General features: G+C 41.8%; 1 protein-coding gene across 1 annotated transcript; it reads left to right on the forward strand.

Annotated features, from left to right (window-relative positions):
• The first annotated feature begins 1,233 nt into the window (after nt 1-1,233).
• On the forward strand, nt 1,234-19,469 carry LOC123567219 (uncharacterized). The gene is made up of 9 exons (XM_074004376.1): nt 1,234-1,291; nt 1,759-1,783; nt 2,781-2,882; nt 5,780-5,866; nt 10,711-10,770; nt 12,750-12,811; nt 13,275-13,308; nt 15,340-16,298; nt 16,827-19,469. Exons 3-8 carry the CDS (start codon nt 2,810-2,812, stop codon nt 15,363-15,365), a joined length of 342 nt encoding a protein of 113 aa, XP_073860477.1. The 5' UTR covers nt 1,234-1,291; nt 1,759-1,783; nt 2,781-2,809; the 3' UTR covers nt 15,366-16,298; nt 16,827-19,469.
• The last annotated feature ends 837 nt before the right edge of the window (nt 19,470-20,306 follow it).

Genomic DNA, 20,306 nt, shown 5'->3' on the forward strand with positions numbered 1-20,306 from the left:
TCACATGATGACTGCTGACACAAGGCAAAGGAAGACTAAATGGAAAATGTATGTTTATAGTGATTATTTTAAAATATAAGTATTTCAGTATTTTCTAATCTTTAATAATTGATTATTTTTAGGGGACTTTTTTTTTTGAGATGGAGTCTTGCTCTGTTGCTCAGGCTGGATTGCAGTGGCACAATCTCAGCTCACTGCAACATCTGCCTCCTGGGTTCAAGCAATTCTCCTCCCTCAGCCTCCTGAGTAGCTGGGATTACAACTGTGTGCCACCACACCCAGCTAATTTTTTGTGTTTTTAGTAGAGATGGGATTTCACTGTGTTAGCCAAGATGGTCTCCATCTTCTGACCTCATGATCTGCCTGCCTCAGCCTCCCAAAGTGCTGGGATTACATGCGTGAGCCACCGTGCCCAGCCTGTTTTGTTTTTGTTTTTGTTTTTGAGGAGTCTCACTCTGTCACCCAGGCTGGAGTGCAGTGGCATGATCTTGGCTCACTGCAACCCCTGCCTCCCAGTTCAAGGGATTCTCCTGCCTCAGCCTCCCAAGTAGCTGGGACTACAGGCACATGCCACCATGCCTGGCTAATTTTTTTTTTTAAAGTAGAGATGGGTTTTCACCATGTTTGTCAGGCTGGACTCAAACTCCTGACCTCAAATGATCTGCTCACCTCGGCCTCCCAAAGTGCTGGGATTACAGGTGTGAGCCACCATGCCTGTCCAATTATTTTTATAACTGAGACAATAAATAAATAAATAAAATTAATGCTGGTGCATGGTATTAAATCTAGTTTAAAAAAACTTCACACATAAACAAGGGCAGAACACTATACCCTCCAAGATAAATTCAGTAGCAGTGTATATGGGTCTGTGGAGGTTGAAAGGGACTTGGTAGAAGTCAAGAAGGTAGTGGCTGTCCTGCTGGGCTTTTAAAGGGTCTGAAGAAGTGACAGGATGCTGTGGTTGAATCCTAGCATGTATTTTAGTATTTTTTCATTTTGAGCTTGATTATTTCTTGTTGTTTTCATTTGCCACTACCTGGAAAGCCAAGGGCTCTACTCTCATTTCCTTTCTGCTCTTTCTTTGCCTTCCTTGGTCCATGAAGAGGATGGTCCAGGAGAAGCTTATTCCATGCTTGTTAACCAGGCACATCCCTAAGTTCTAGTCCCTGAGTCATTTATGAGTAGCACCACCATGAACTGACAGCCATGCTGTGTCCTTCCACATCCCCTAGGTGACTCCTTCGAGCCTTCCAGAAAGTGGGCGAGAAGGAAGCCCTACTCTACCACCACAGTAAAGTAGCCTGTCTTTGCCTAAGATGTAAATGTTGTTTTCTTGGTTCCCTTATTTTTCAGTTGATATCAGCTATGGGAAAATTATCCAGTACATTATAGATGTTAGATAATATTTCCTTGGGAATGGAGGAGGTGTATCTTACCAACTGACACCTGATTCCAGAGGATGTACAACATTGGCAGTGTCAGAAACTACACTGCATGTTAAGGGATATTTTCTTCAGGAACAAGCTTTCCACTTTAGATAAGAATTCTGCAATTGCCACCCAAAAATTATCTAGACAGAAACATTCTTCAAGAAAACTCCTGTGCTTTCCTACGGGAACTCTACTCTAGAGTTGGGGCTTTTGATTTGAATGTTCTTTCCAATCTTGGTTACCCAGAGTTTCCAAGTGAGCAAAAGACCTGTGCGAGCCATCCATAGCATGGCCTGATTCTCAGAGTGTTTTCCTTCTCTAATTACAGGTGACTTCAGGGAGCACATTCAATGGTACGTATTCTGGAATTGCTCACTGGCTGTGAGAAAAAGATTCTGTAGGAAATGTGGAGCCTAACTGCTGGCTTTTATCTGGAGAGCCTCCATGATCCAAGACACTTGTTGGGAATGAGGATGGGGGGGGGTATAGTAAAAGAAACTGGTTTCCCAGGTGACAAACACTTTTTATCTATGTATAGTTCCTGGGAACATGTTCACATTAGGTGGTATTCACATTAGGTGACGTTCACATTAGGTCGTGTGGGAGTGTGTGTATTAGTGTGGGGGGGTGGGGTGGTCTATGTGCAAGTCTGCATGATTTGCTTGTGAATGTGTGTCTATGTGTGTTTCCCCTAGGAAAAAAATGTTGTGTTTACCCAACACAACTCTCAGTGCCATTTTTCTTAATTTAACAAATCAGACCACACATTTTACTTACATTAGTTCAAACCTCCCCATGCCCATATGCTGTGAGCTTGTTTATTGAATCCACATACCAGATGGAGAAATTAAGCCACATAAATAAATGTGCCCTGGCTCACTTGCTATGAAGTGAGGAGCCAAGATGTTTACTCATACGGTGCTAATGTTGAAAGGATCACTATTCACCATGCAAGGGAGTTCCAGCACCCTCTATGCCTGGAATTACCCAAGCCTGCAGAGATCCCAAACACCATCCCTCACATAAGAGAGCCTCAGTGATCTCAGAATCCAGGTAGCTATGTAGGCATCTCCATGCAGGTGTCACATAGTCCTTAGTGTGAAACAGACATAGAAAGCCCATGTTTCTGATCAAGTCACAGGTTCTGCAACACTAAGGGAGGCACTAAGTAGGACAATATGGTGCCTGTGTGTCATAGCTGGTCTCTCCTCAAGACATGGCTCAAGTCCAATAAGAATTGGGGAAATGCTTTAGAGTCTTGGACAGAGTTATCACCACAAGCCCTCTGAGCTACATAATTTAGGGATCATGACTATTAAGTACTCAAATTACCACTTGGCTATTATCCAGGTATCCGTCATCCTTGTGGCAACTCTCTTATGAAGCTGGCGGGGAGAGCGTCAGTGCTGGAGCTGAGCCTCCCTTCTGGATGGGCCCTCCCTGTGTTAGCAGGTGGGTGCAGGCACGGGGGTCAGCATGCTCAGTGGATTTACACACACAGCATTGAAGAATAAGGCTGGGCTTCATTATTTACACATTTTCAATAACTGACGATCTTCGTAACATAAAATCAATGATTTACTACATTAGAATATTGTCCCTAGTATTGAATCTTGTCTCTCAATAAAGGGTTGCTTAAAGTCACATGAGAGATTCAACTGATGATACATGGGACAGGCGGTAGCAGCAGTTAAAGCAGTCATTTGAAAAGGCTTTTACTATAAACTTACTTGTGAGCCTGAAGGGGAGGATAAAAGAGATGATTAACTCCCCTGTGCTGTGTTCCTATTATGTGCGTTGTGGAGGACAATTACACAGGAAGGTGATGGAGGGAACAGAGCAAAGGATTGCACAGGTCCATTGAACCCATAAGACAATGGTGAGGTTAGTGAGTGAGACTGCTCATTCTAGGTTGAATTTTACCTCATGCATTCTTTCCATGCTTTCTTCCAGTAGTTCCTTCTCTTTTTTATTAACTCGGTCACGGTTGCTAAAATCCTCACTAAAAGAGGACAAAGCTTTGTAATAACATAAAAGCTTGTAAAGTTGTGATAGCTCAAATTTTACAAAATACTGGGGGCTTTTGCCTGAGACCTGGATAAACTAGTTGTGTAAGAATGGGGGGTCCTCTGAAGACTACTGGACTTCTGGGAAGAAAGATCTAAGTTGCCTCTCTGTGATATGGAGTTAGTCTTAAAGCCAGGGACATGGTAGTCTCTAAGTCACATAGAAGGCTCTGAGAAAGGAAAATGAGGTCTCCATTTTCTGGATTTAGGATGTCTCTGAGCAAGCCAGGGGGTCACAGAAGTATACAGAGAAATAGATAATGTGGGTAATACATATGTTTATAGTATCTAGAAGAAAACATCAAGCTGTACATTAAAAAATACCTAGAGTTTTGAAAAAGACAACTAAAATATAAGAATCTTTAAATCTCACAATGCAAATCAGGACCACGTGGCTTCCTTTTATTTCTACTGAACAATAAAATAAACATAGCACCAATCTTGCGAACACACTTCCAGAGAACACACAGAGTAAATGCAGCCTTGCTGCCTGATTATTTCCAGAGAATCTTGATTGCACTCCTGCAATAACAGACATTACAGAAAAGGGGAAGGACAGAAACATTTTTCTGAAGGTAGAAGTCAAACCCTGAAAACAAACATTAGCAATCTAGCATCAGACTTTTTCTCAGAAAGGAAGAAAAACAGGATTTTTTGGGGGGATTTCACCGGGGTTCATGGGGAGAGAATCAGTGGCTTTCTGAGATCATTGTTGAAGGGTTGGGAGAAGAGAGGGCCATTGGGTTAATGCAAGGGACATTTGGTGACAGAGGAAAACAGAACTTGGGGTGAACATCAGAGAAGGTCCTGTGGCTATGGAGAGGTCTCCCTAAGAAGAGACAGGACTCTGTCCCCTGCCACAGCAAGGTCTAGGGATGGATGTGGAGTGTATAAATCAGAAACTGAATTTGGATGTGGAAAGAATGAGTGGAGAAGGCACACCCAGAGCTGGCGCAGCCACTGCCCATTCTCAGCCTGACCTTATTGCAGGCAGCTCTGATCAATAGTGAAGGAGGCAGTGGGGGTGGCAGACTTAATTCATTAAACCACCAAAGCATCAGCCACATGGCCACTTTTCCAGTTAATTCACAGTAGCTTGCATATTCAGGTTTGATCCGTGGAAGGGAAGTTACTCTTTGCAGACCCATCTTTTGACAATCATTTTGCAATGTCAGAAGGTCTGAACAGCCTTGGGAGGCAGGCAGACCCTGGTCCCTCAGTGTAGTCACTGGAGGAGACAGTCACTGAGAGGCAGCTGACAGGGTGAAGGGAGAGGGGAGGAAGGCCACAAAGATGACAGCCTTTAAAATAAACTGTCATCTTGGGGAGGTCAAGGATCTGAAAGAGGAAGGAGAATTCTTTATCATTAAGGACCGGTCCTTGTCTCAGGCATCTCCTCCAGAGCATCACCTTTGTCCACCCACACACCTCGGGCTAGGAGGACTGGAGAAAGACAGTGAGGGGGTCTCTTGGGTCTCTGGCACAGGGCGTGATGTAGAGGTGTCAGTTGTTCAGGAATCTCTGTCTCTAGGGAACCAAATACATTTCCCATCTCAGATCCTTCACTCATTGGGGTTGGGATTCTACTCGTCACTTTTCATCTCTGAATGTCAGCACCCTCAAGTGTAAAATCTCAGCCACAGCCCCTCCTCTGCCCTCCCTGCAGGGCTGATGTTCTCCATAAGCCATAAGGCATCATGCCCACGGAAAAGCCGAATAGGAAACCATGCGCCACTGCCCTGGAGCCATCCAAGCATCCTCTCCATATTCAGCCACTAAGTGTCCAACTTATTCCTCCTGGCATGTAGTAGACACTTAGAGAACACTACTGAAGTACCAGTCCTCTCTTAAGGTTTTCCTGTATTTAGTGATTTTTTTAACCCTGTACTGGGATACTAAGAAGTAGGGCCTAAAAACTATTGCTAAAATTTCATTATGACAGTGCAGAGGACTGACGGCAGAGGGACGACATGAGCTTGCCAGGTCCACATGGCTTAGTGGAATTTGAATCCGGGTCCCCACTCTGCACCAGCCCTGCACTTGCAGTCATCCTGCTGTGTTCTCCTCTCCGTGAAGGCACTGCCTACAGTCTGTCTGATAGAGGTGTTGAGTGCTCACTGAATCACTTTGATTCAGCAGGCTCTGCTTGGAAGCCTGTAAAGAACAGGATCATTAAGTTTAAACTTAAAACAGATTATAACTATTTTCCCTCTGGTCTTCTGTCAGCAAGATGTCAACAGCCCTCTCTATTGTAAATGCATTAACCAGCATCTTCTCTGATAGAGATTATAAGAAGATACGCCGTGTCCACCACTCAGCTTCAGAGACCTCATGGCTTCTGGGTAAAGAAGGAGGTACACCCTGTAGAAGGTACTGTGGAAGTTCATTAAGTTGATTCAAGAATCGCAATTGTGGGGAGTATTCAGTGTCCCATATGTAAAAAGGAAACTATGAAGAGATTAAGCCACATTTTTTAATGTGTCAGAATTCTAATTTACGTAATCAGTAAGTATTACTACAACCGCAAAAGTAAATATCCACTTAAAAGTCAATTTTTGTTCATGTTTAATGATAGACAATGTTTCAAGCTAGTGTCTAGAACTTACCTGGTTGTTAAACATTAGCATAGATCTCCCTGAAAGAGTGGTGCTATATTATTATTTTTAAATTAATATAAATTAAATACATATAAATTAATTGACATAAAAATTGAGCATATGGCCAGGTGTGGTGGCTCATGATTATAATTCCAGCATTTTAGGAGGCCAAGGTGGGTGGATCACCTGAGGTTGGGAGTTGGAGACCAGCCTGGCCAACATGGTGAAACCCCGTCTCTACTAAAAATACAAAAAATTGGCCCTGTGTGATGGCGGTGCCTGTAATCTCAGCTACTCAGGAGGCTGAGGCAGGAGAATCACTTGAACCTGGGAAGTGGAGGTTGCAGCGAGCCAAGATCACGCCATTGCACTCCAGCCTGGGCAACAAGAGTGAAACTCCATCTCAAAAAAAAAAGGGCACATAATAAAGTTCCCATATTATTCTGTCTTCTCGCCCTCACTTCCTGATTTTACCTATTACTAACATCTTACATTATTGTGGTACATTTGCTAAAATCATGATAAAATATTGACACATTATTATCTGAAATCTATCATTTGCATAATGTTCTTTCTGTTACACATTTATATGAAGTTGGAAATATGTATAACATGTGTTCACTATTATGGTTTCATAAAGAATATGTTCACCTCCCTAAAAATCCCCTCTTCTCATTAATCTCTGTCCTCTTTCTCCAGAAACCTTGGCAACTATTAATATTTTTACTGTTTCTTCAGTTTTGCCTTTTCCAGAATGTCATATAGTTGGAATCATATATTATGTAGCTTTTTCAGATGAATTTATTTCACTAAATTGATGTATATTTGTTTCCTTCATGTCTTTTTTATGTCTTAATGGTATAAATTGGCACATTAAATCACCAAATAATATTGCATTAAATGGATTTTTGTCTTTGTATTCACCTGTTGAAGAATTTGGTAGATTTCATTAGAAACCATCTGGGTCTGGTGTTTTCTTTTTCAGAATGCTCTTAATGTGAATTCAACTTATTTAATAGACATAAGTTTATTCAAATTATCTAGGATTCTAGTGTGACCTTGGGAAGATTGTCTTTCAAGGACTTGAGACATTGCACTGAGGTTACCAAACTGCGGTCATAGAATTGTTTATAATATTCCTTGATTATCCTTTTAATGCCCAACAGTTCAGTGGAGATGGCTCCTGTTTCATTTCTGAAATTGGTCCTTTGTGTTATCTTCTTTTTCTTGGTTAGCCTGCATAGAAGTTCATTCATTGTAATGAGCATCTCAAAGAACCAGCTTTTGTTTTTATTGATTTTCTGATGACTTCAGTGTTTTAATTTTATTGACTTCTGTGATGTTGTCTCTTACTTCTTCTACTTGCTTTACGTTGCATTCCTTTATTTTCTACAGTTTCCTAATTGAAACATGATATTACTGATTTTAGATCTTGTGATTTTTAATATATTGCATCCAATGCTATAAATTTCCCTCTAAGGACTGCTTTTGCTACATCCAGAAATCTTGTCAAGTCACATTTTCATTTAATGTAGTTAAAGGTATTTTTAATTTTCTATTGAGACTTCTTTAACCCATGAGTTATTTAAAGGTGCATTGCTAATTTGTAAATATTTGGGGATTTTCTGGCTCTTTTACAGTTGTTGATTTTTTGTTGTCGGGTATGTGTTGCAAAAGCGGTGGTCTATCTCATCTTGCCACCTCCCAAGATGGCCCAGGATGTGGGCTTTCCCTGAGTGAATCTTTGGCAATCTGCCAACCTGATGTGGTCTGCCTCCCTCTTTAGTCTGAGTTTGCTTTCTGCTTAGAAAGGGCCATTCTCAGTTCTGGCAGGGAGTTTTCCTAACATTGAGAGGTGACATTCTCACTCCCCAGTGCAGCCTGCACCTCTGACCTGTGGTCAGCAGACAGGACAGAGGCCCTCAGTAGGCAGAGTTCAGCAGAGTCTCTGACCGAAGTGCATCTTCAGAGTCTGCACCTACCCCCTGTGACCTCAGGCAGACTCTGTGTCCTACAGCAGGAGGAACTGTGCAACCATCCTGTGGAAATTTGTGAGGATCACTGTGTTACTCAAGTAAGGTCTTTGGAAAGTGTCGTATTACTACTGTTTGTTAACTGCTTGTTGGTGGCCTGGCTGGGCCACACCCTTTATGAAAACCGGGATCCCTCAGCCAGCGTAGGTATCTGTGCAGCCCGAGACCCTCATGTGAACAGCCTCATGGCAGCTGTCTTTTCCCCTTGCCACCATCAGTGCCTCCTTGTTCCTGGGCACTGCTTTCTCTGATGGGTGCTCCACTGTTTTCCTACACCTCAGTGACTACAGCTGGATGTCTTTTCTGGAATCTAGGTGAGGGGCATCAATAGCAGCTCTGCTGTGGCACTGCCCTCTTTCTTAGCTTGTCTTGCTCTGTCTCAGGCTCCCTCTAAAGATCCCACCCTTCAGGTTCTTCCACAAGTTTCTTATTGAAATCTGAGCAGAAAAATATGACCAATATGACCAATCTTATGCCCACTGAAGATATGAATGAAGAATTAAAACAATTCTCCATGGACTCTACCATATAAATCCCTAGAAGTACTTTCTAAAAAAAAAAATCAAGGAAGATGTAATAGTTTTCCATAAATTAGAATACCCTACACATACAATTAAATGAAATGGCTGGTATAGTCTTGAAACCAAAACCAGATAAGGTAAATTAAATTCTGTGATATTTTAAAATACTGTAAATTCTGACTAATGTGAGTTAATCTCAAAATGTGAAATGGTGGATTAATGTTGAAAATGCAATAAATAAACTTAGCTACCTCAAGAGGTTAATGGAGAAAAAATGTGATTATTGCAATAGATTCAGGAAATTCATGGATAACATTTACCATGTATTTATAGGACAACTATCTCATAAACTTTAAGTGACCTGTGACAACCATTTGAATTAATACTGCTTTAACAGCATATCTCTTGACTTGATAAAAACCAGACAAGAATTTCCATAACATTAATTTATTTTTAGCACCTATAGTGGGTGTGAACCCATCATAAAGTTTGCCCACTGTAAAGGTATACAATTTGATGCTTTATTAAAATGATACTGTGTGCACCCATCACCATTATCTAATTTAAAAATGTTTCCCTCACCCAAATTCTCTCTTGCCCACTAGCAGTCAATCCCCACTCCCATCTCCAGCCCTAAGCAATACTGCTATGATATTCCATCTCCATAAATTTTCTGCTTGTTTAATATAAATGGACATATATATATTTGGAATCTGACTTCTTTGATTTAGCATACTATGTTTGAAGTTAATTGATGCTTTAGCACATGCTGGTCATCTGTTTTCCTTCATAGTCTGATGTGTTTATTCATACAGATAGTGTTTATTCATTTTTCAGTTAATGGACATTTAATTATTTTTGTTTTTTTCTATGATGAGTAATATAGCTTTGAGCATTCATATACAGTCATGTAATGCATAATGACATTTTGGTCAATATATATGTATATTTTTTGAGATCCAGGCTGGAGTGCAGAGGCACAATCTCGGCTCACTGGAACCTCTGCCTCCCCGGTTTAAGCAATTCTCATGCCTCAACCTCCCGAATAGCTGGGACAACCAGCACATGCCACCACATCCGGATAATTTTTGTGTTTTCAGTAGAGACAGGGTTTTGCTGTGTTGGTCAGGCTAGTCTCAAACTCCTACCCTCTGGTGATCCACCCACCTCTGCCTCCCAAAGTGCTGAGATTTTAGGTATGAGCCACTGTGCCTGGCCTAATTTTTTTAAGAAACAAGAGAGCTATTTTCTAAATTAGCTTTGCCAATTTATATTCCTACTATGATGCATAGCACTAATTTCACTGCACAATGTGTGGTAGGCCCCAATATGTAAGAAATGATGAAAGTAACACATAAAAATTAGTATAAAACAAATGAGATTATCATTGTTGCTATCATCTTTGTCAAATTCTCAAAACAATCTAAGTATATTTTTATATAAATGTGCTTGGCAACATAGCTGAAAAAAGCATTATCAGTAACTAAGACATACATTTGAAGGGGAAAAACACTTGTACTAACAACACAATGTCAGAATTAACATACAAATTCTGCTGGTCACTTTGGAATATTTAATTGCCTGGGGCAGTGTTTTGTAGACAAATGAACATCTATGGAACACCCGAGGTAGGGGGAATCAACAAGACTTGGGTTTCAAAAGTTATCTGGGGTTACAGCATGAAACTGTTGGAGGACACACACCTTGTGTGAGTGAGGTGCCTCAGTGTGTGTGGACGTGTTGGAGGTAGAGCATAATGGTGCTTCCTCCAGAAAGGGACATTTGGGGTAGATTCATTCCATTTGAACAACACAGCCTGATGTGGCATGGACATGAATGGAGGTGAAATGGACAGTAGCTGACAGGAGCAGTCCTGACAAGGCCAAGGTGAAAAACCTGGGAAGTCCTTCAGGTGCAGAGCCTTCAGTTGAAAAAGGAGGTGGTCACAGGAAATACTGAGATGGATCAGCAATGCATGGGAGACAGAGTTCTTGGCCCTGTGGAGTGAGTAGTGTGGATTCTCAAGTTTTCTCCTCTCTCCATTAATTTCTCTTCCAATGCAGATGACTTTGAATGTCCAATGGATCATGAGATTATAGACAAGCCTCAGCCCGCTTTTGAAGGTAAAGGAAGGCTGCTAGCAAGACTAGCATCTGGGCTTGGCTGTGCGTGTTTTCTATTGTGGGGAAATATATATAACACAATATTTATCATTTTAACCTTTTAACCAAAGTATGCACGCAGTGGCATTCAAAATATTCACAGTGTTGCATAACCAACACCACTATCTACACCCACAATTTCGATAATTTCTTACAAAACCTTGTCCACAGTAAGCAATATAGCACCTTCCCCCTATTTCCAGCCCACGGTGATTCCTATCCTGCTTTCTCTTGTATGAATTTGATTATTCTAGGCACTTCATACAAGTACAGTTATACACTATATTCCTTTTGTGTCTGGCTTATTTCACTAAGCATAATGTTCTCAATGTCCACCCACATTGTATCATCTATCAAAATTGTGTTCCTTTTTTACAGATGGATGATGTACCACTGCATGTAGACCATCTTGCTTTTATTACATTCATTTGTTTATTGATGGTTGGACTTTTCCACCTTTTGGCTCCTGTGAAAAGTGATACTACAAACATTATATACAAATATCTCTTTGATTTCTGTTTTCTATTCTTTGGGGTATATACTTAAGAGTAGAGTTCCTGGGTCCAACAAGAGTTCTGTATTTAACCACTGGTTTTCACAGTGGCTGCAATTTTATCCATTTCTACCAGCAATGTATCAGGGTTGCAATTTCTTTACATCCTTGTTCACACTTATTTTCCTTTAAATCATTCTAGTAGGTGTATATTGGTGTCTACTTGTGTTTTTCATTTGCATTTCTCTAATGACTAATGGTCCTAAGCAGCTTTTCCTGTGCTACTATCCATGGGTGTATCTTCTTTAGGGAAATATATATTCAAGTCTTTTACCCATTTTTGAAGAGTTGTCTGATTTTTATTGTGTTAGCTTGCTGTTGTAGATTTTTGGAAGGTTTAAAATATATTCTAAATTTTAGTCTCTTACCAGATAAATTATTTGCAAATATTTCCCCCTTTGTGTAGAACTTTAGATTCATAAACTTCATTAATTTGTATGAAATTCTCAGCAGTTGACCTCAAACAGATAAGACTGAAGCAATATTTTGGAAATAGTTGAAAGTATTATCACAACAAAACAAAGGCATAATCAAATCCTGCAAGCTCCACGTAAGGCACAATGACAAATAAAGCAGCAAAGGGCCATCTGGTGATTCGTTCACCACACTTGTTGCAACTGTTTGTGCTGCAGTTAAAACATACCAGCATTCAACCCATGTCTCCTCTCTTGAAGTAAACTGTCCTACGTTGGCTGGCCTGAACAAGCATAGATAGTCTCCAGCCTCAATTAATATGCATGCATGACAAAGAAAAGGAGGTCTGGATGAAAAAATATTGTATGATTAATAATTATGCTTTAATTAATCTTAAAGGATATAATTTCAGTGTTTGTAATTCTCCCGTCGGCAGTTATAACAAAGGATTAGTGAATAAATACAGTAGACTGTTTTGCCTAGAATTGAATCCTGTCTGTCTATTAAGCTTTGCTTTTATTCAAGTGCAAAATGCTAAAACACATAATAACTGCAGTGACAGCCACTGTGGATCCTCAGAGGATTCCACAAAAATGGTCTTGGGACATAAATCCTACAAGTTAATATTGTTTTAAGGGGTTTAGAAAACCATTTAACTGGGTTTCAAACCTCACAGTGTGAGCAGTGGGACTCTCATTAAACTATAGCGTGTGCTTCAGTACCATTTGTAGACTGACTCATTCCTGTTGCCTTAAGTTGCCATCAGCAAAATGCCAGGGACTCCATTTCTTGCTCCTCAACTCCTCATTCTTGCCTGTCTTTCCACAAGGGAAGATTTTTAGCAGGAGCTCAAGCTGTGCTTTTAATGAAACACATCCACACACACTGTCCTGTTGTCCACATTAAGCAGAGCTCCCTGAATAACTCATGAACAAAAGCATCTATGACTAACTGTTGCTCTGTGTCCTCCTAGCCTCTGAGGAGTCTCTAATTCACAAGGACAGAGGAGATGGAGAGAGGCCGGTCAACACAAGGGTAAGGTTGCTTTGCTTTCTCTGAAATAGAAATGTTCCTTTCTTGGCATCTTTCTTTTTCAACTGACTTTACATGTGAAAAAATGACAATGTACATTACAGGTATTAAATGCAGTTTTCTGAGGGAGTGGAAGAAGTGACTCTTAGCAACTGATACGTAATCCAAAATGGCATATACCTGTGACAGCTTCAGGTTGTAGACTGTATCCTTGGGGCCCTTGTCCTTGGAAGCAATGTCTTCTCCTTGGATTCAGTATTTTGCACTTGCCAACCTACGTGGATCTGAGAGATCCACCACCCAGAAGCTGATGTCTTTTCCAGTGTGTATCCTACCCTTGTTTGGGGGGCCTTGAGGTTGACCACACTTTCTGATCAAGTTTTCAATATTCACTGAGAGAAACAGCCTTGTGCAAACAATCCACAACACGACGTACCCTTCATAAAGCTTTGTTTCTGTATTGCAGGTGGTGCAGGCGGCCCCTCTGGGGTGTGACTCTAGTAAGTATTCTGGAATTATTTACTGAGAAAACAATCTGGATGCCAAGAAACGTGTGGCATCCTTGCAGGTTTCAATGTGAAGAGCCACCCTGATCCTGGGATTGGGATAGGAATAAGCACAGTGGAAATGTTTTTTAAAAACCTGAATTCCCCAGGGAAATATTATGGCCAATTTTTGAGGAAGCAGCCGTGCTCCCTTTTGGTTAGTGCTGAGTTGGGTGCTTGAGGATTCGTGGTGTCTCATGTGAGGCTGCATCACGTGGTGTGAGTGTGTGCGTTTCTGTACAGATGAGGCTGTGTGTTTCCTCAGGAGAGATTTCCCATTTATACAACCCAATCGCAGGTGTCCACTTCTAAAAATAAAATCCACCCCCCGCCCACTGTCTCTGTACAGTGACTCCTCCACCCTCACTAGAGCCATCCCTGGGTCTGGCTTATTATCCCCACTGCTCAGGTGGAGAACCTGAAGGGCCAAGGGGGTGGCCCCAGCTCCCGAGTTCCTGAATGAAAAATTGAAAACATGAACCCAGGAGTGTGGGCCTGTGCTGACGCTGACATGCAGTTAGTCATGGGGTGTTTGCCACCATGCAGGGAGTCCAGCATTCATGTATAAGCCCTAAAGCACAGAGCCCAAAAGGCCCCAGACACTGCCCATCATCATAAAGTGGCCTCCGTGGTCACACAACCCAGGGCGGTTCTAGGCACATCTCCCCACAGGCCGGCCAAAAGCACAAAGATCCCCGGGGGTTTGGGTCAGCTCACAGATCCTTTTTTTTTTTTTTTTTAGCTTTTATTTTAAGGTCAGGGGTACATGTGCAGGATGTGCAGGTTTGCTACATATGTAAATGTGTATCATGAGAGTTTATTGTACAGATTATTTCATCATCCATATATCGAGTCTAATATCAGTTATTTTTCCTGATCCTCCCCCTCCTCCCACCTCCCATCCTCCAGTAGGCCCCAAGCTCACAAATTCTAAGAGGAGTGGGGGACCATGCAGGCCAGTGCGGCCCACTTCAGTATTGAAGTTAATTTGCTCAGCAACTGGACAAAGCCCATAAGGAAGGGTGATGTATTTTAGTAGATTTAGTAATACTATCTTCCCAAGCCCTAAAATGCTCAAATCCTGCCAGCTGAAAATGGTGAGGAGGGACAGATGGGAACTCTGTGCAGCACTTGGTTATTAGCCTGGCTTCCGTCCCCTCGTGGCAACTCTTATGCATGTGGGTAAAAGACCCTCAGCCTCAAGTCAAGCCGCCTCCATGAGGAGCCATCTCACTATTGACTGGCTAGTGCGGTGTATGGCCACCAGCCCAACTGAAACAAAATGTGGCTTTAAAACAAGTGTAAATCTCATACAACAGGCAAATGCAGAGCAGCATGTCTTGCAAGTTGTAAAGAAGACAGTCACAATGTCGCTGGACTTCAACCTGGGTAGAAGACATGAGGGAACTCTGTCACTGAATCACGGCAGAGTTCAAAGCCACTTGTAGACTATTTCATGTTACAGAAGGTGGCCTTTAGCTACTAAGCAAAGGCCTCTGTTTCTCATTTCTTTCCTGTTCATCCTCTTGATCATCCTTCTTCCTCAAGGTAAAAGAGCCCAAGCAAAAGGCAGTTTCAATATTAATCTGACCAAAGTTTTGTGCAGTTTATTATCATCCAGGTAATCAGGTGCAACCCGGTCTGCCTACCAGCCCCCCATCCCTGCTCTGTGTTTTCATTTAATACATATTTTGGTCTACTTACTATGTGCTAAATTTTCTGGAGACCACAGAGTAAATAAGATAGAATCTTTATGTTAACAGCTAAGTTAGATTTAATATAACTGACAAAAATTAAAATTTCTGATTTCTTGTAAAAATATTTTGTACGTGTGAATGCATACTGAATGTAAAGTGGTTAACCAAAAAATCACACTTGCACTCATGGAAGGCTTTTCATGAATTTGTCAATTTCTTTTTTTTTTTTATATTTCCCCGCTTCACTGGATAATGCATATCTGAACCTGGAAACTGATTCCCACTGCAGAAAGTGTTCTGAGCCACATCCTTTAGCTTCACTAGTGCAGGACCACCCGGGAGGATGGCCCAGCATCAGCTCAGCCCATGCTGTGATCAGCCACCTCCATGCACCACACCAAGCAAGCTCCCTGGGTGATTCAGTCTCCACCACCAGGGCACCGACCTTTACTCTGTGTTCTCCTAGCTCCCTGTGGGGATGCTGTGCAAGACATCTCTATTGAGGATGCTGAATATGACATCTGTAATGAGGACACTGTACAAGACATCTCTAATGAGGATGCTGTAGAAGACATCTCCAATGAGGATGCTGTATACGAGATCGCTAATGAGGACACTGTATACGAGATCGCTAATGAGGACACTGTATATGAGATCGCTAATGAGGACACTGTATACGACATCGCTAATGAGAACGCTGTATATGACATCGCTAACGAGGATGCTGTATATGACATCGCTAATGAGGATGCTGTAGAAGATATTGCTAATGAGGACGCTGTATACGACATCGCTAATGAGGACACTGTATAAGACATCTCTAATGAGGATGCTGTAGAAGACATTGCTAATGAGGATGCTGTAGAAGACATCTCTAATGAGAACGCTGTATACGACATCGCTAATGAGAATGCTGTATATGACATCGCTAATGAGGATGCTGTATACGACATCGCTAACGAGGATGCTGTATACGACATCGCTAATGAGAATGCTGTATATGACATCGCTAACGAGGATGCTGTATACGACATCGCTAATGAGGATGCTGTATACGACATCGCTAATGAGGACACTGTAGAAGACATCTCTAATGAGGATGCTGTAGAAGACATTGCTAATGAGGATGCTGTAGAAGACATCTCTAATGAGAACGCTGTATATGACATCGCTAATGAGGATGCTGTATACGACATCGCTAAAGAGGATGCTCTACAAGACATCTCTAAAAAAGAAGATGCTGCCACTGTAAGATACTTTTCTTTGTCTTGAACAGAAATGTTACTTTCCTGGCTTCTTTTGAGTCAGATGTAGACATGAACATCTGCCAATGTGCATTATCGATGTCATCTGCAATTTAATCAAAGGTAGACATGAACATCTGTCAATGTGCATTATTTATGACATCTGCAATTCCCTTGGTGTGGTGCTATTGATTGGCAGCCTCTCACCAACCCATGCCGGGCACACTGGGGCGTGGTAGATGGCAGCGTCCACGATCCACTGCAATGCAGAGGTGTTTCCCTCCACAGCAGTTTTCCCCCGTGGATTAAGGTTGTGAAACTGCCAATCTAAATATACTTTAAAGGTAAATTCTGTGGGAAAAGCTCTTTTCTTTTCCATAGGTGTCCTCCATGTTAGTTTTGGGGGACTCCGACCTCTGACTCAGTCACTATACCCCTTCTTATTTTCTCCAGTTGTTGAGAGAATATCAGATCTGTGTGACATGCATGGCATCATTTCACCCTCCTAATGTTTTCTTTTCTATAATTGCAGGATCCATTTGTACTGGAGAATGGTACGTACCCTGAAATAACTCATTTCCTGAGGGAAAAATCCTGTCTCTAGGGTACAGAAACCTGATTCTGGACTCCTTTTGGGAAGGAGGATTCCCAAATCATTGCTCTGATGAGAGCAAATGATTTTGCAAGTATAAAACAATGTTCAGAGAGGCTGGAGGGATATCTGTGAGCCCAGAGGAAACACCAGGGGATCCTGTGTGAAGCACCAGAGCTTCAGCTGGGGTCAGAGGAGTGGGTGGGCCTCTCTCTAATGACTTATCCTGATGTTTGTGTTTTAAAGATCTGTTTTTGGAGAGCATATCCAATGATGAGGATTTGTAGGTAGGTAACTACTTTCCATGTAGGATCCAATGGGAGAGAGTTCCCAGGGGCCTTCAGTGTATCCATCTGCTTGGGAGGTTGAGGGAGGGGGCATGAAATAAAAAAGAAAAAGGAAATATGTGTCAAATTGGATTTGGTCTTTTCCAAGTTTCTTGCCATAATGTAAGAACTGTCTCTGTGGGCTGGGAGGGTGCTGTGTGATTTAAAGGTGATCTTTCCCAGAACACCTGGCCTTTTCTCTTCTGCCTCTGCCAAACATCACAGCCTTTGGGTTGGACTAGTCAGCACTGCTTGGGATTGTGCAGAAGAGGTTTGGGGTTGCATCCAGCGGCACCTGTGGCGAACAGAATCTGAGGACACAACTCCCTCACAGGCACTTACTTGAACCTGGAGACAAAGTTCTCTTGGTGTGTGCCCAGGGGTGCAGGAGAAATTGATGGTCGTCCTCTGAACTTTTAGGACTTTAAAAAGCAGTCATGTTTCCATCCTCGCTGTTGACTCCTGGCTTAAAAGGATCTCCCAGGGTGAGTGAGGAGGCGGGATCGGACCCTGGCAGTCTGATGGCAACACCTGTGTTCCTCTGCGCTGGGCCATGGATGACGTTACACACCTTGGTGAGAATCAGGAATTACACACCTTTGTGAGAATCTGCATCTGGAATTGAGATGGGCCTTGAGTCATATAATTAGGTTGGAAAAGGTGCATTTTACTACCCTATTGAAAGAAACCATATTTTTCTCAATCCAGCAGGATAAATGGTTTTCAGTATCCCCTTAACTGCTCATTGACTCTTATTGTAGATCAGGAGGTGGCAAGCAGCCCCTGCCCTCCCCCCGTTGCAGGCCCAAGGTAACCAGCAATTGACTGCATATAATGGAAGAGTGGTGCATTTGGAGGTGTCTGTATTAATGGGACCCACATGATATGGGTGAGAGCTAGGGTGAGAAAAAACCTGGGAGCACAATGAAATATTTGAATATCAAACAAAACAGTACTGAAATCTCCATTGTACTTTAGTAGTTGAAGTCATTCTTGTGGTCATCACTGCCTTTCCCAAGCATAACAAGCTACTTAATATCACATGGACCCATGCCATGAGGAATGATGATCAGTTTGTAAAATGCCAATAAAGCCATTGCCTATATAAGCCACGATATTTCATCCATATATTTCAATGTCCATGTGTAAATATAGTTCAAATGTCAGAAATTTATTATTATCTAGTAGACTATGCATGGTATATCAATGAGCGATAACCCTCATACTCTTTCTATTAATAATTATTTGCATGATGAAAAAAGCAGAGTCCCATTCTTAGATTTTTCTGAGTTTGCACACATTAGCATGACCACCCCATGTCCACCTGACATGTGCCAGCAGGAGGCCAGGAACAGAGGCTTTTCTTATTAACCAAAATTTCTAAATATATTACATATTCAAGGTTACAAACAACTCTAAATATCATAAAAGGTTAGCAAGGAAGTTTCCCTTCCACTCTGAGCTTCCAAACACCAAGTCAACATTTTTGTTTGCATGTCATCCCTACAACCTATGTGCAAATAGAAACATGCACCTGGCATGCATGCTGATGCGTGATTGTGCTTATACAAAGTCCTCTGCACCTCTGCATATATCACTGGGCAATGCATCTTAGTTATAATTCCACTTTTCAAATGTAAATCCATTGTATTGTTTCAGAGCTATAAAGTACTGCACCCTAAGTACCTTAAGCAGTACTTTCAGAGCTATAAAGTACTGCTTAAGTGTTCCCAAAATTACTTAAGCACCCCCCTCTGGGTATCCATTTGTTCTGTTTCCAGTCTTGCTCTTATAACCAATGCTGTAGTGAACAGCACTGTGTTGAGTAGAAGTGGTGAACGTGGCATCTTTGTCTTGTTCCAGTCCTCAGGGGGGATGGTTTCAACTTTTCCCCATTCAGGATAATGTTGGCTGTGGGTTTGTCATAGATGGCTTTTATTACCTTAAGGTATGTCCCTTCTATGCTGATTTTGCTGAAGGGTTTTAATCATAAAGAAATGCTGGATTTTGTCAATGCTTTTTCTGCATCTATTCAGATTATCATATGATTTTTGTTTTTAATTTTATTTATGTGATACGTCACATTTATTGACTTGCATATGTTAAACCATCCTTGCATCCCTGGTATGAAACCCACTTGATCGTGGTGGATTATCTTTTTGATATGCTGATGGATCCAGTTAGCTTGGATGTAGCATTTCTTATTATTCCTTCTGTGGAATATATTGGTTTAAATAATGAAAACATGTTCTATCTTCACTGCTTAGCACTTTGTGTTTCTTTAACAGCCTTTGCAACAGGGCAACATAAAAGAAGGAGCCCCACTATTCTCCCCTTAACCTGGAATCCCCCCTTCTCCACAGCTCTCTCATTGGACAGGATAGACTGGGCACCCAGACCTCAGGGTAAGGATATGCTCCATCACCTAGAGGTGCAGTGCCTGGGAAGGCCAACCTTGGAGGGGTGCTGCCAGCTTTACAGTGACGGAGGTGTTTGGAGGGACTGACCACCCATTTTTTTTTATTATTATACTTTATGATGTAGGGTACATGTGCACAATGTGCAGGTTTGTTACATATGTATACATGTGCCATGTTGGTGTGCTGCACCCATTAACTTGTCATTTACATTAGGTATATCTCCTAATGCTATCCCTCCTCCCTCCCCCCACCCCACAATAGGCCCCGGTGTGTGATGTTCCCCTTCCTGTGTCCAAGTGATCTCATTGTTCAATTCCCACCTATGAGTGAGAACATGCGATATTTGGTTTTCTGTTCTTGCAATACTTTGCTGAGAATGATGGTTTCCAGCTGCATCCATGTCCCTACAAAGGACACGATCTCATCCTTTTTTTATGGCTGCATAGGATTCCATGGTGTATATGTGCCACATTTTCCTAATCCAGTCTGTCATTGATGGACATTTGGGTTGATTCCAAGTCTTTGCTATTGTGAATAGTGCTGCAATAAACATACGTGTGCATGTGTCTTTATAGCAGCATGATTTATAATCCTTTGGATATATACCCAGTAATGGGATGACTGGGTCAACTGGTATTTCTAGTTCTAGATCCTTGAGGAATTGCCACAGTTTT

This window comes from Macaca fascicularis, chromosome 10 (assembly GCF_037993035.2).
Source record: "Macaca fascicularis isolate 582-1 chromosome 10, T2T-MFA8v1.1".
Taxonomy (NCBI): Eukaryota; Metazoa; Chordata; class Mammalia; order Primates; family Cercopithecidae; genus Macaca; species Macaca fascicularis.

What these genes read in the sequence shown, in the direction of transcription:
- LOC123567219 (XM_074004376.1), top strand. Translation starts at nt 2,810, where the DNA reads ATGAAGCTGGCGGGGAGAGCGTCAGTGCTGGAGCTGAGCCTCCCTTCT. An exon ending in GGAGGTACACCCTGTAGAAG is followed by an intron (nt 5,867 to 10,710) that starts GTACTGTGGAAG and finishes CTTCCAATGCAG; the next exon opens with ATGACTTTGAATGTCCAATG. An exon ending in AGAGGCCGGTCAACACAAGG is followed by an intron (nt 12,812 to 13,274) that starts GTAAGGTTGCTT and finishes TCTGTATTGCAG; the next exon opens with GTGGTGCAGGCGGCCCCTCT.